Genomic DNA, 14,602 nt, shown 5'->3' with positions numbered 1-14,602 from the left:
TGAGGTGCAGTCTGTGATAAGGTTTTTTGGCAAAAAACCTAAAACCTATAGAAATGTATCGTGAACTGTGTGAAGTGTACGCCCAAGCATTGTGATTGACGATCTTATCGCTATAGTTGATGAAACGATTCGTGAAAACCGTCGCTTCACAATAACGGAGCTTTCGCTTTGTTTTCCACAAGTTTTACTTACTTTGTTGTTTGAAATTGTTACTCAAAAGCTAGGCTACCACAAATTTTGTGCACGATGGGTGCCCAAAATGCTTACAGAGCACCATAAAGAACAGTGAATGGGGGCAATGTTGACATTTCTGGAGGCCTACCACAAACATGGTGATTCATTACTGGATCTAATCGTAACTGGTGACGAAACTTTGGTGAAACACGTCAATTGCAAGACAAAATTACAATCCTTGGAGAGGGGACACACAAGGTCCCACCAAAAACCAAGAAAATGTTTGCAAACCTTGTCGGCAAGGAAGTTGATGGCGACAGTGTTTTGGGACAGGTAAGGTGTGCTTCTTATTTATTTTCTCGAACGTGGAGCAACCATAAATTCTGCTCGGTACTGTCAAACTTTGCACACCCTTAGAAGAGGAGTTCAAAACAAACCACGAGGAAACCTGACATCCAAACTTTTGTTTTTGCACGACAATGCCAGACCTCACACGGCAAATCCCACTAAAGAACTCCTTAATTCATTCAAATGGGAACTTTACCCTCATCCGCCCTACAGCCCCGATCTTGCACCACGCGACTATCACTTGTTTCCCAAGATGAAGAACTGGCTTGCAACGCAGCCCTCTGATGACGACACGGAACTCCAGACGGGCGTGACTCACCGGCTGAAGTCTCAGGTTGCAGAATTTTACGACGAAGGTATTTCAAATCTTGTCCACCGCTATGATAAGTGTCTTAATGTGTTTGCTGACTATGTGGAAAAGTAGTATGTCAGTCGCTCTTTCAGATGTATATAATAAAATTTATTTCTAGTACTTAGTTTTTTTTGTGCCAAAACGTTGCCTACTTTCTGAATAGCCCTCGTACGAAAAGCAGTACACACTTATCTGCACATACTTTCTTACCAATGGAATTGGCCACCTTCCTTAAGGCCGCCTTGCTGAATATTAACTTCTTCTGTACGCTGTTGACGATCCAGCTGAAGGAAAGGCTCAGGACACAGTTAACGACGTACGGCAGTGCAGAAAGTAGCCCGTTCTGTGAGAACACACAGAAAAATTCAGCTACAGAATGGGAGCTTCTTGTTGCATTCCACAGAGTACCTCATAAATAATATTGATAACACGATACTAAAGCCTAAAGAAACCGTGCACTTACACGATATATCACACTGAACGAAAGCAGGTTCTTTATTGTTGTTGCTATCGTTATTACCATTGCAGGAGATAAATTTCCAACACTGATGAATGTTGACGAACGCGGAAATATTTCGGCAAGGCTCAAAGTAATGCAGTCCATTGTTAGAGTTTATCATTGATGGGGCCTCAAAGGGATGTCAATAGCACACTCAACTCAGTCATCTTCAGTTATCTCTATATATGAATGGGGATCAACTCTGTACTGCGCTTATGGAGCTCTGGTTTACATTCGACACTCTTAGTTTTTTTTTTCATTCACATTGGTCCTTAGTTCTAAACAACTCGTAGCGTAAGGCAATTCATTTGTCGACTGTGAACCAGTCTACCATAACGAAATATAGGAGTACCCACCACTAGTTCCAAGCACCGTCCCAGAAATTAGTCAAGAATAATTACTCTATTTGTGGCTCGTCACTCTCAAGAGGAGTATCTTGAGGCAAGAGCTAGTAGTAACAAAATCGCTGGCCAGTTGCCAAGGGGAGCCACATGGAGGCCGCGCTGCTGACGCATCTGTAAAATGTGTATGGACGAGTGATCCCTGTTGGCCGAACTATTCACTTGTGAACTTAAATTCTCAACCAGTCTCTAAGGAATCCATGGTACTGATTGTGGTGAGATTTATCTCACCACGTTAGACAAGTTACCATTGGGGGGCTCTTACACATTACCTCTGCTATGCTGTCCTGATGAGGTAGTCCTGAGCCTCAATAGTGGCTTAGTCTTGACGCTGAACGACTCTTGAACACTGGATAAATCTATGATGCAAATGTGTCTACATCTCATATGACTAACCCTGTGTTTATCCTGGAGCTACATAGATCGACATCATGATCAGCGGATTGTATCTGGGAAATTTTTGAAAGAAGTTCTAAACTGTCCATTTGTTGGTCATTTAGTCAAAGCTGGATACCGCCCCTGGAAGCGTAGGAATTTTCCTCCAAGGTTTGTGAACACTGTATGGACTCTCAGGCATGTTACAGTGGAAAGAATGCAATCCTGATCTGTGGATAAAATTTTATTCTCTCATAAGAGAGTTCTCCTTTGGTAGACAGAGGTGTAGTATTGTTCACGAGAGTAATTGTATTATTATTGAAGTATTCTTTTAAAAAATTGAGTCGCGTTCAAAAATTACACTTGATTGTGCTGTGACTAGGGCGCATAAGACGTTCTAAAGACCACAGACAATGGGAGTTATGTCTCAGGCAATTTTCTTATCTGTAACCTTTCAGTAGGGTAATGGTTTAGACCACACACTTATGTACGTCCAGGAATTCCTATTGACATTCTTAGTTAGACAGAAATCCACTTTCTAGGGTGACAGATAGGTCGTCGTTGACCTACAAATTAATCACAAATATTACCAAGTTCTTTACTGTAATTTCGTCACAGCTGCGTTTCATTAAACTGGCGACTAGTATCGAACCATCGAGTTCATTTTCAAGTCAGGCCTATTAAAGCTGCACTAATCACGAGTGGAAGGCAACGGGAAACCACCACTGGAATTATTCCCTAGCCGCTCATGCGGTGGACCTCTCTGACGATGCTTCCCCCATGACAGGACCTACGGTACGGCAGGACACAAAGTTATAATGGTGCTCGGTTAGGCGACAATCAATTGACATGTAGGTAATACACACACGATACAGTCACATGGGAACCAGATTAGTTTCGCAATGTAAACGTCTTCATGAGGTCCACATTCTATATCACGTGTGCATCACCTAAGTGCAAAGTGACTGTCACCTAACCACTGTTAGTGTAGCTTTAAGAAGCTTCCCTTGAAAATGAACTTTGAAGTTCGAAACTATAATACTGGCCATTAAAATTGCTACACCAAGAATAAATGCAGATGATAAACGGGTATTCATTGGACAAATATATTTACTAGAACTGACATGTGATTACATTTTCACGCAATTTGGGTGCACAGATCCTGAGAAATCAGTACCCAGAACAACTACCTCTGGCCGTAATAACGGCATTGATACGCCTGGGCATTGAGTCAAACAGAGCTCGGATGGCGTGTACAGGTACAGCTGTCCATGCAGCTTCAACACGATACAACAGTTCATCAAGAGTAGTGACTGGCGTATTGTGACGAGCCAGTTGCTCGGCCACCATGGGCCAGTGTTTTCAATTGGTGAGAGATCTGGAGAATGTGCTGGCCAGGGCAGCAGTCGAACATTTTCTGTATCCAGAAAGGCCCGTACAGGACCTGCAACATGCGGTCGTGCATTATCCTGCTGAAATGTAGGGTTTCTCAGGGATCGAATGAAGGGTAGAGCCACGGGCCGTAACACATCTGAAATGTAACGTCCACTGTTCAAAATGCCGTCAATGCGAACAAGAGGTGACCGAGACGTGTAACCAATGGCACCCCGTACCATGCCTCTACGACGTGGTTACCGTCGTCGCTGGCGGCGCAGTGTACCAGTGTATCGCAGTTTGAAGGCTATTGATATTGACTTGGTTGGTCAGTTCAATAAACAGCAATTGATTGGAGGTCCAAATGTATTTCGAGGACTCCATCTGAACTTTACCTGTGATGTACAAGCAGTGTTTGGAGGTAGTACATGGTTGACACTTGCAGTTGTATGGGGAAATCAAGCAGATTACGGTGGCCTTGAAGCATTTCCAGATGCTAGTGTCGGAAGTTACATGCGGCATATCGCGGATGATGCTGTAGTATACAGGGAAGTTGCAGCATTAGAAAATTGTAGCGAAATGCAGGAAGATCTGCAGCGGATAGGCCCTTGGTGCAGGGAATGGCAACTGACCCTTAACATAGACAAATGTAATGTATTGCGAATACATAGAAAGAAGGATCCTTTATTGTATGATTATATGATAGCGGAACAAACACTGGTAGCAGTTACTTCTGTAAAATATCTGGGAGTATGCGTGCGGAACGATTTGAAGTGGAATGATCATATAAAATTAATTGTTGGTAAGGCGGGTACCAGGTTGAGATTCATTGGGAGAGTCCTTAGAAAATGTAGTCCATCAACAAAGGAGGTGGCTTACAAAACACTCGTTCGACCTATACTTGAGTATTGCTCATCAGTGTGGGATCCGTACCAGGTCGGGTTGACGGAGGAGATAGAGAAGATCCAAAGAAGTGCGGCGCGTTTCGTCACAGGCTTATTTGGTAACCGTGATAGCGTTACGGAGATGTTTAACAAACTCAAGTGGCAGACTCTGCAAGAGAGGCGCTCTGCATCGCGGTGTAGCTTCCTCGCCAGGTTTCCAAAGGGTGCGTTTCTGGATGAGGTATCGAATATATTGCTTCGCCCTACTTATACCTCCCGAGGAGATCACGAATGTAAAATTAGAGAGATTAGAGCGCGCACGGAGGCTTTCAGACAGTCGTTCTTCCCGCGAAACATACGCGAACCATACGCGACGCACGTAAAGTGCCCTCCGCCACACACCGTTGGGTGGCTTGCGGAGTATAAATGTAGATGTAGATGTAGATCATGCTGGATGATACGCCAGTATGGCGATGACGAATACACGCTTCCAATGTGCGTTCACCGCGATGACGCCAAACACGGATGCGACCATCATGATGCTGTAAACAGAACCTGGATTCATCCGAAAAAATGACGTTTAGCCATTCGTGCACCCAGGTTTGTCGTTGAGTACACCATCGCAGGCGCTCCTGTATGTGATGCAGTGTCAAGGGTAACCGCAGCCATGGTCTCCGAGCTGATAGTCCATGCTGCCGCAAACGTCGTCGAACTGTTCGTGCAGATGGTTGTTGTCTTGCAGGAATCGAGACGTGGCTGCACGATCCGTTACAGCCATGCGGATAAGATGCCTGTCATCTCGACTGCTAGTGATATGAGGCCGTTGGGATCCAGCACGGCGTTCCGTATTACCCTCCTGAACCCACCGATTCCATATTCTGCTAACAGTTATTGGATCTCGACCAACGCGAGCAGCAATGTCGCGATACGATAAACCGCAATCGCGATAGGCTACAATCCGACCTTTATCAAAGTCGGAAACGTGATGGTACGCATTTATCCTCCTTACACGAGGCATCACAACAACATTTCAGCAGGCAACGCCGGCTAACTGCTGTTTGTGTATGCGAAATCGGTTGGAAACGTTCGTCATCTCAGCACGTTGTAGGTGTCGCCACCGGCGCCCACCTTGTGTGACTGCTATGAAAAACTAATCATTTTCATATCACAGCATCTTCTTCCTGTCGGTTAAATTTCGCGTCTGTAGCACATATAGTGTTCGTGGTGTAGCAATTTTAATGGCCAGTTGTGTAGTTGACAGTTTAGTTAAACGTAACGAAGACAGAATTACAAGTAAGAATACTTTAGCCAAGTTGCTGGTCTTGCCCTGAGTTCATGTAGGAAATATGCACAAAGATTACCCGATTTTATTCCTTACCGTTTACAGTTGTGAGATATCGAAAAAGATGATATTTATAATATTCGTCCAATCGAGCAGGGTAGCGCAGTGGTTAGCACGCTGGACTCGCATGCAGGAGGACGACGGTTCAAAGCCTCGTCCGACCATCCTGATTGCCCGGGTAGTTCCTTAGCACTGTCCCTTTCCTCCCTCATCCTTCCTCATCCTTCCTCATCCTTCTCCAATCCGGGCTTCTGCTCTGTCTCTAATGACCGCGTCTTCGACGGGACTTTAAACACGAATCTCCTCCTCCCTATCTGTACTCATCCACAGACTCTTCGTGATTCTCTGGACAGAATATGTGGCACACAGGGAATCAAGCACCAATACGGTTACAACAGTTTCGTTATATTCGTTGAGTTTATTACTGTATGCTTGTCAGAAGTTTACCTTATGGTTGAAGGTGTATTCACTTAGCACGCCCAGTAAAAAACAGTAATGTTGTCTACAGATGGCGAGCCACGAAAGAGAAGTTTCATGTTTTTCCCAGAGCAGCAACATCAAGCTACCACGTGTTTTTTTAAAAAAAATGAAGAAACCGCGGAACAGGTCTTAATCCACAATCATCGGGTGGAGGGTTACTCATTTTTCAAAATGGGCTTGTAAAGTTGCGGTTGCCCTACAAGAAGATCTATTTCCTTTCATTCGCCAGCTAGTAAATAATATACACTGCTGGCCACCGTAAATGCAACACCAAGAAAGACAAGAGTTAGCACAACAAAATTTATTTTGTAGATAACATGTTGACCAAGTATCAAATGATAACGTTTACAGACGTCTGTGACATGTGGTTCCTGCCAGAATCAGTAGCCAGAGTAGCCGCCATTGTTGGAGATCACCGCTGCCACACGTCTCGGCATTGAGTCAAAGAGACGTTGGATGTGTTCCTGGGGTACAGCCAGCAGCCCAAGCAGCTTCCACACGTTGCCAAAGATCATCTGCCGTGGCAGCTGTGGATGTAATCTGGGTCACTCGTTGAGCAACCATGGACCACATGTTTTCTATCGGCGAAAGATCCGGAGAGCGAGCCGGCCAGGGAAGCAATTCAATCTGGTTATTGACGAAGAACCTTTGGACAATGTGTGCCACGTGTGGTCGCGCATTATCCTGTTGAAATATGGCTGTGGCCGAGCCCTGAAGGTAAGGAAGGACAACTGGCTCCAGCACCTCGGATATGTAGCGCCGGCTATTTAAAGTACCGGCAATGCGTACTAGAGGCGTGCGAGAGTAATATCCAATACCGCCCCATACCATAATACTCGGTGCAAGACCAGTGTGGCGGTGCATAATGCAGCTGTCCAGCATCCTCTCTCCATGGTGTCTCCACACTCGAATCAGACCATCGTGGTGCTGCAGACAGAAGCGTGCCTCGTCAGTAAAGACAACGTCATTCCATTCTGCCGTCCACATCCGTCTGTCATCACATCATTGGCGACGGAGACGTCTGTGGTTCTGCGTCAATGGTAGACGAAGCAATGGACGTTTTGCGGACAGACCACTCTGCTGTAAACGGCGTCGAATGGTACGCGCAGACACTGGATGATGCGTTACAGACGCAATGTGCTGTGCTGTGGTTCGGGATGTCACTGAGCGATCCGTCACTGCTATGCGCACAATTTGCCTATCAGCACGTGCAGTGGTGCACCGAGGTGAATGCGATCGACCACGTCGGTCCGTCGTACCCTTCTGCATCCAACGGTCACATATCCGCATTACAGTTGTTTGGTTTCGTCCAACACGACTAGCGATTTCTCTGTATGATAATCCACAATCTCGGTAAGCCACTATCCTTCCTCTGTCGAACTCGGATACTTGATCAAAAGATATTCGCTGTTTTCTACGAGGCATAACTGATCGTCTTGTGAAACAACCACAAGGTAAACGCACGTGCCGAACGTACACTCGTCGAAATCGCCAAGCCTTAAATGGCGCTATGAGGTGGCGCCACAGGCGCGCGTGATGTGCGTCTGTGCTGAAATTCTAATCAGTTGCATATCTCATCGCTGCAAACTCATGGTGTAAATTTCACTTGATTCGGATGCTTCCTTCAGGGTGTTGCATTTACGGTGGCCAGCAGTGTATAAACAGTCGCAAAACCATTGAGAAACACAACCATTCGACAGGAAAGAAACTGGGGCACTGTAGACGAAATGACAGAAAGCTCTGACCGTTTGGCAACAGCAGCAGAAAAACCAGTCTGGGGCGTGACGTCAGAGAGAGAGCGGAAATGCGTCTCGATTTAGGAAATGTGAGATACCCGACACTCACTCTGTAACTGTCTAGGCTTCGTGTGTAAGTATGACGACTTTTCGTAAAAAACACATCGATAGTGTGAGAGGTCAACTAGAATAATTCAGAGTGTCTATTATCTGTAAAAGAGCATTGGAACAACAAGCATTTTGTGATTCAATGTATCGCTGATGTGTCCTACAAATTTCAATAAAGGTCTTTAGTTGTTACTGTTTATTTGTCTTTTACAATAGGGTAAAGTGAGTAGTACAGTGGTCACCCTGTTTTATAGAAAACAATTCTTCTGCATCGTGTAACCTAGCGCGAGGTCACGACAGTGGAGGAACAAAACTTATAACCATACTAGCTTACCTGCAAACAAGAAGAAAACCAACATCCATATAATCACATTACACCGGTTTTTCCAACGATTTCTCGCAAATGGGCAGTCCAACTGCAACGACACCAACAGCTTCAGTACGGCTACCAATTTTCTAGACAACTCATCGTACAGAATGGTTCGTGCATTTTCCAACAAAATGGGGTATGTAACAACAAAGGCAAATTAAACGTAATCTTCGCTATATGGATGAATAATTGGTTAAAGTGGTACAAGACTTTGTACTGCAGCGCATCTTGGAGGAGTCAAAAAAAAAAAAAAAATGTTCAGATGTGTGTGAAATCTTATGGGACTTAACTGCTAAAGTCATCAGTCCCTAAGCGTACACACTACTTAACCTAAATTATCCTAAGGACAAACACACACGCATGCCCGGGACCAGCAGCATAGTCCATGACTGCAGCGCCTGAGACCACTTGGCTAAACCCGCGCGGCTCGGAGCAGTCATATCAGCAGTTTAGAGACATGGTAGTGAGGTGTAAGATGGCAAGAACTATGCCCCTTACATGAAGTCATTAAAGATCACCTAACTCACGTTGAGCAAACAGTAGGGCTGAACAAAATGACTGACAAGGCACAATGCATCTTGTAGAGGGTATAGTATGGACGTATTGGAATAATTAATGTCGGGTGCTGGTTTTAAAGTAATTCACACGACTTGAAAACTTTGTGGAAATGAGTCGATTTACTGGACGCTAGTTTACCCCAGGGAAGTATTTGACCGTGGCCGGCCGGGTAGCGGCTAAGGGAAGCGACAATAGGCAGCTTAGGGTGGCTCAAGCTCTGAGAAAGCAGTAATGGTGCGCGGCCTCCAGCCACCTTAAAATGAGTGACAGTGAGTGGGTCGTTGACCCTGACTCCATGCTGGTGTACCGGGAAACAGACAGAGAACTTGTACGCCTGTTGATACATTTCCGTCGTCCCGTTTTCTGTGAAACATGCGAGAAAGCCGCGCAAAGCTACGGTGGAGCAGTCAACAGAGGTCAAAATATGCATGTTCGTGACTATAGCAACTTCACGCTGAATTCACGGTCCGCAGAGTCTGAAGTAAATCAGGTGAAGAGGGACAGAATGAAATACACCGGCCTCCGATGGTAACGTAGCACCAAGGAATTTGAAGTACTCTCCTGGGAGTCAGAATTCCGGAAAACTTGGTGTTGTGCAGACGCTAACCTTGATGGGTGGCCTGGGAGCTGCTAAATAACAAGTTGAGAGGAATGGAAATTTTGTGGGAGTTTGTTCACTTCCCAGAGCAGGCATTGGTCAGCGCTGGGAAGCGACGCATAATTAACGTGACTTGCGCTGCAATTGGCGTAAGTGATTTGCTGGTGGGGAAACCGAGGCGAAGAGCGGAGTGGTAGAAGTCTCAGTAGAGGTCTTCCGCCAGTCGGAGTGGCCGAGCGGTTCTAGGCGCTTCAGTCTGGAACCGCGCGACCGCTACGGTCGCAGGTTCGAATCCTGCCTCGGGCATGGGTGTGTGTGATGTCCTTAGGTTAGTTAGGTTTAAGTAGTTCTAAGTTCTAGGGGACTGATGACCTCCAATGTTAAGTCCCATAGTGCTCAGAGCCATTTGAACCATTTTTAGAGGTCTTCCGTTCCCAGCTTGCCTAGAGTGCGGACTGGCGTTCTTTACTCAGCTTACCTGAGAAAGAGTGAGCATCTCTGCAGTTTAGGTGAATGGAACGATTGAGCTTGGAGATAGAAAGTTTTGGTTCAGCTATGTACTGAGCAAGATAGCTAGGAGTGAATAGATGAGCGCAGCCTTGCAGCACCATGAGGTCGGCCGACGTCCACACAACGACGCCGCTCCGCCACGCTGTACTCGGTGCTATTGCGCCCGCTCCGGCCACTGATTAATTTGTTGGATCACGTCGGCAAAGTTTCCACGAGGGTTTCATGGGCCGTGAACTGTGGAATTCTTCTCGCACTTCGCATTACGCCTGGGTCAGTCGATAGGAATTACTTTTGAGTTATCGAGCTTTACTCCACGCAAACGCAATTTATTACCACTGCCTGGTAGGAGAGTCATGTAATGTGATGATTGAAGGTCGTGAGTTAAAATAAATTTGTAAAAATCAACTGCATCTGTTTTTAATCAAGTAGTTGAAACCCCAAGTCACTTTCTTAATTAATTTTATGTTCAACATTTCCATCTGGTGTTCAATAGCTGCATATAACATCAATGTGCACCCCTTTTTAATTGAAAGTGATCAATTCTGAATCAATTAATGTCAACACTGCCACCGCAGTTCAGTCAGGAGTGACAGGGCCTTATTACTTTCTTTGCGTTATCCGATATTGCGGCAGTTTTGCGCGCTCTGTTGATCTGTTAGTCAATTAGCTGGGGTGAACACACGCCAAAACCAGATAAGTGATGGGTGGGGTGTTACAGAGGAGCCTGTCAGTACCTAAGAGACAACGTTTGCAACTAATCTTGAATGAAGAGTCTATCGGAAACGGAAGCCTGACAGTATTGTTATGGCACTTGCGTAAACTGGTGGGTCAGAAGCTGTTCTCAGAGGCGTTACGCACAATACGTCATCAACAATAAGTGTGGTTTGGCAGCACACGATAATTTACCATTATCTTCATTAACAGAGGAGGTGGAGTCAATGTTCTATTCTTTCCCTACGCCACTTTTGAGAATATGTGTGCTACAACATAGTACCGCACGCTCCGGATTATGGCGGTGTTGGATAAAGCTACACACCGAAACTTCACATTGACGCCGTTCTTGGTGGAAGAGTGAGATAAAATTGAGATAGAGAAAACTGACTCCGTTTTAAGGGACCTACAGCGCGTTCAGTATCCTAGAAAAGAAAAATATTGTCAATCGCCGCGCAAACTATGTTCAGTCTCTTCAGGGGCACAGCCGAAAGTTAGAGGCCAACAAAAATCACACATCCACTTAGTTCTGGTATCACGTTAAATTTGAGGTGCGAACATCTGTGCCGTTAACAAAACTCCAAAAGCGACCGATAGACGGCATTATTGGCCGAAAACAACAGCTTCAGCTCCCCGCATACGCTAAATAAAATAGAGAGTATCACAATTCCACTTCCTCACGGAATGTGCGTCCGCAAGTGTCAGGTGCTTCAGTGAGACGTATCTGTGTTGAATACAGAGCATACGGCATCAAGTACTTGATTTACAGTGGTTCAGACATCTGACTCTTGCCCCTTCAATGCACCAAGGCAACATATTATCAGCACGGCTGCACATAAGCGGCAGATAATTCTGTTATTCCTTCCCCTGCTGTAACTCCCCTGTCAGTGAACCTCAGCCCACAAATATACGGCGGATGGACTTTCAAGGTTGCTGCAGTCGTCTCTCATCCCGTCCTAGGAGTGGATGTTTTGAACCAGTTTAAACTCTTAGAGGGCGACAGCTGATTACGACTGGTCTTCAGCATATAGTCCCTGTAACTATGAAGACAGGTTCAAGTACAAGTGCCACCAACAGTGAGGCCAAAAATCAGTTTCAGCAACTTCTACGAAACTAACCAGAGTTACCCACACTATCCAAGCACGTCATTTCACATTCGGAAAATAACTGGACGGCCTGTCTCCGCCAGCAGATGCCGCCTACCAGATTATCACGCAGTAACCACAGTGATTGGACCCACGAGTTGTATGCAGATCAGATTAGATTAAATTAGTTTAATACTTGTTCCATAGATCATGAATACGACACTTCGTAATGATGTCGAACGTGTCAGGTTAATAAAAGATGTCTGTACAAGATATTACTTTACACAAAATATTGCATGACGCTAATGTTTAAGTTGGTTTTTTTTCCCCTCCCTTGATTTATATCTAAAAATTCAGCCAATGAGTAGAAGGAGTTGTCATCTATAAATTCTTTTAATTTATTTTTAAATGTTGGTTGGCTATCTGTCAGGCTTTTGATGCTGTTTGGTAGGTGACCAAAGACTTTTGTGGCAGCATAATTTACCCCTTTCTGTGCCAAAGTTAGATTTAACTCTGCATAGTGAAGATCATCCTTTCTCCTGGTGTTATAGCTATGCACACTGCTATTACTTTTGAACTGGGTTGGATTATTAACAACAAATTTCATAAGTGAACGTATATAATGTGACGTTACTGAGGGGATCCCTAGATCCTTAAATAGATGTCTGCAGGATGACCGTGGGTGGGCTCCAGCAATTATTCTGATTACACGTTTTTGAGCAATGAATACTTTTCTACTCAACGATGAATTACCCCAGAATATGATGCCATACGAAAGCAGTGAATGAAAGTAGGCATAGTAAGCTAATTTACTGAGATTCTTATCACCAAAATTTGCAATAACCCTAATAGCATACGTAGCTGAACTCAGACGTTTCAGCAGACCATCAATGTGTTGCTTCCAGTTTAACCTCTCATCAATGGACACACCTAAAAATTTTGAAAATTCTATCTTAGCTACAGACTTCTGTTCAAAGTCTATATTTATTACTGGAGTTGTGCCATTTACTGTACAGAACTGTATATACTGTGTTTTATCAAAACTTAAAGACAGTCCGATTGCTGAGAACCACTTAATAATTTTGTGAAAAACATCATTTACAATTACATCACTTAGTTCTTGGTTTTTGGATGTTATTACTATACTTGTATCATCAGCAAAAAGAACTAACTTTGCATCTTCATCAATGTGGAATGGTAAGTCATTAATGTATATCAAGAACAGTAAAGAACCTAAGACCGAACCCTTTGGGACCCCGTACTTGATAGCCCCCCAGTTTGAGGATTCAGCTGTTGTTTTAACATTACATGAACCACTTATTTCAACTGTCTGCATTCTTCCAGTTAAGTATGAATTAAACCATTTGTGCACTGCCCCCCTCAAACCATAATGATTTAGCTTATCTAAAAGAATTCCATGATTTACACAATCAATGGCCTTTGAGAGATCACAAAAAATACCAATGGGTGATGTCCGGTTATTCAGAGCATTTAATATTTGATCAGTGAAAGCGTATATAGCATTTTCTGTTGAAAAGCCTTTCTGAAAACCAAACTGACATTTTGTTAGTACTTTATTTTTACAAATATGGGAGGCTACTCTTGAATACATTACTTTCTCAAAAAATTTTGATAGAGCTGTCATAAGAGAGATTGGGCGATAGTTGTTGACATCCGACGTATCCCCATTTTTATGCAATGGTTTTACAATGGCATATTTCAGTCTATCGGGGAAAACACCCTGCTCCAAAGGGCTATTACATACGTGGCTGAGAAACAAGCTTTAAGTACCTTGCTGGAAATGCCATCAATTCCGTAAGAGTTTTTACTTTTCAGTGAGTTTATTATTTTACTGATTTCAGAGGGAGAGGTTGGTGGAAATACAGATGTTTCGAACTGCACAGGTATGGCCTCTTCTATTAGTAGCCTTGCCTCTTCTAGTGAAGATCTAGATCCTATTTTCTCCACAACATTTAAAAAATGAATATTGAAAATATTTTCAATTTCTGATTGTTTGTTAGTACACTTGTCATTCAGTTTTATGGCACTAAAGTCTTCCTGTGCTCTTGGTTGGCCTGTTTCCCTTTCAATAATATTCCAAATTGCTTTAATTTTATTATCAGAGTTACTGATCTCAGACATGATACACATGCTTCTGGACTTTTTAATAACTTTTCTTAGTACCGCACAATAGTTTTTATAATATTGAGCAATTTCGGGGTCAGTACTCCCTCTTGCTGTTAGATACAGTTCTCTTTTACGGTTGCAAGTTATTCTTATTCCTTTAGTTAGCCAAGGTTTTTATATGTTTTCTTGGAATTATGTTTAACTATTTTCTTGGGAAAACAATTTTCAAATAACCTTAAAAATGTATCGTGAAATAAGTTATATTTCAAGTTTGCATCGGGTTCCTTATACACTTCATCCCAGTCTAGCTGCTGTAGGCTTTCCCCAAAGTTTGAAATATTTATATTGTTAATTGAACGCACTGCTTTGAAATTCTGATTTGATATACTGCGTGGAGCTATGTCATGTACTGTAACTAGCTGTGCACCATGATCTGAAAGACCATTCTCAACAGGATAAGCAGATAACTCCTGGTCTTTACCGCTTCCTTTGCTGAGTAAAAAAGATGGTACTTTATGGCCTTAACTGCTGGGACTGTCCCAGATCGTTATGCCATCCCAAATATTCCCA

At 43.8% G+C, this 14,602-nt stretch overlaps 1 protein-coding gene across 1 annotated transcript in view; it reads right to left on the bottom strand.

Moving 5' to 3' along the window:
* Positions 1-14,602, bottom strand: part of LOC126243912 (putative inorganic phosphate cotransporter) — a 112,644-nt gene that overhangs the window by 32,229 nt on the left and 65,813 nt on the right. Inside the window, exon 6 of the mRNA XM_049948198.1 lies at positions 1,085-1,217. Coding sequence (XP_049804155.1) covers positions 1,085-1,217 — 133 coding nt within the window. The remainder of the gene's footprint in view (positions 1-1,084; positions 1,218-14,602) is intronic.

The sequence above is a fragment of the Schistocerca nitens genome, chromosome 1 (genome assembly GCF_023898315.1).
Source record: "Schistocerca nitens isolate TAMUIC-IGC-003100 chromosome 1, iqSchNite1.1, whole genome shotgun sequence".
Lineage (NCBI taxonomy): Eukaryota > Metazoa > Arthropoda > Insecta > Orthoptera > Acrididae > Schistocerca > Schistocerca nitens.
Note: the sequence above shows the minus strand (reverse complement) of the source record. Positions and strands in the feature narration are given on the sequence as shown.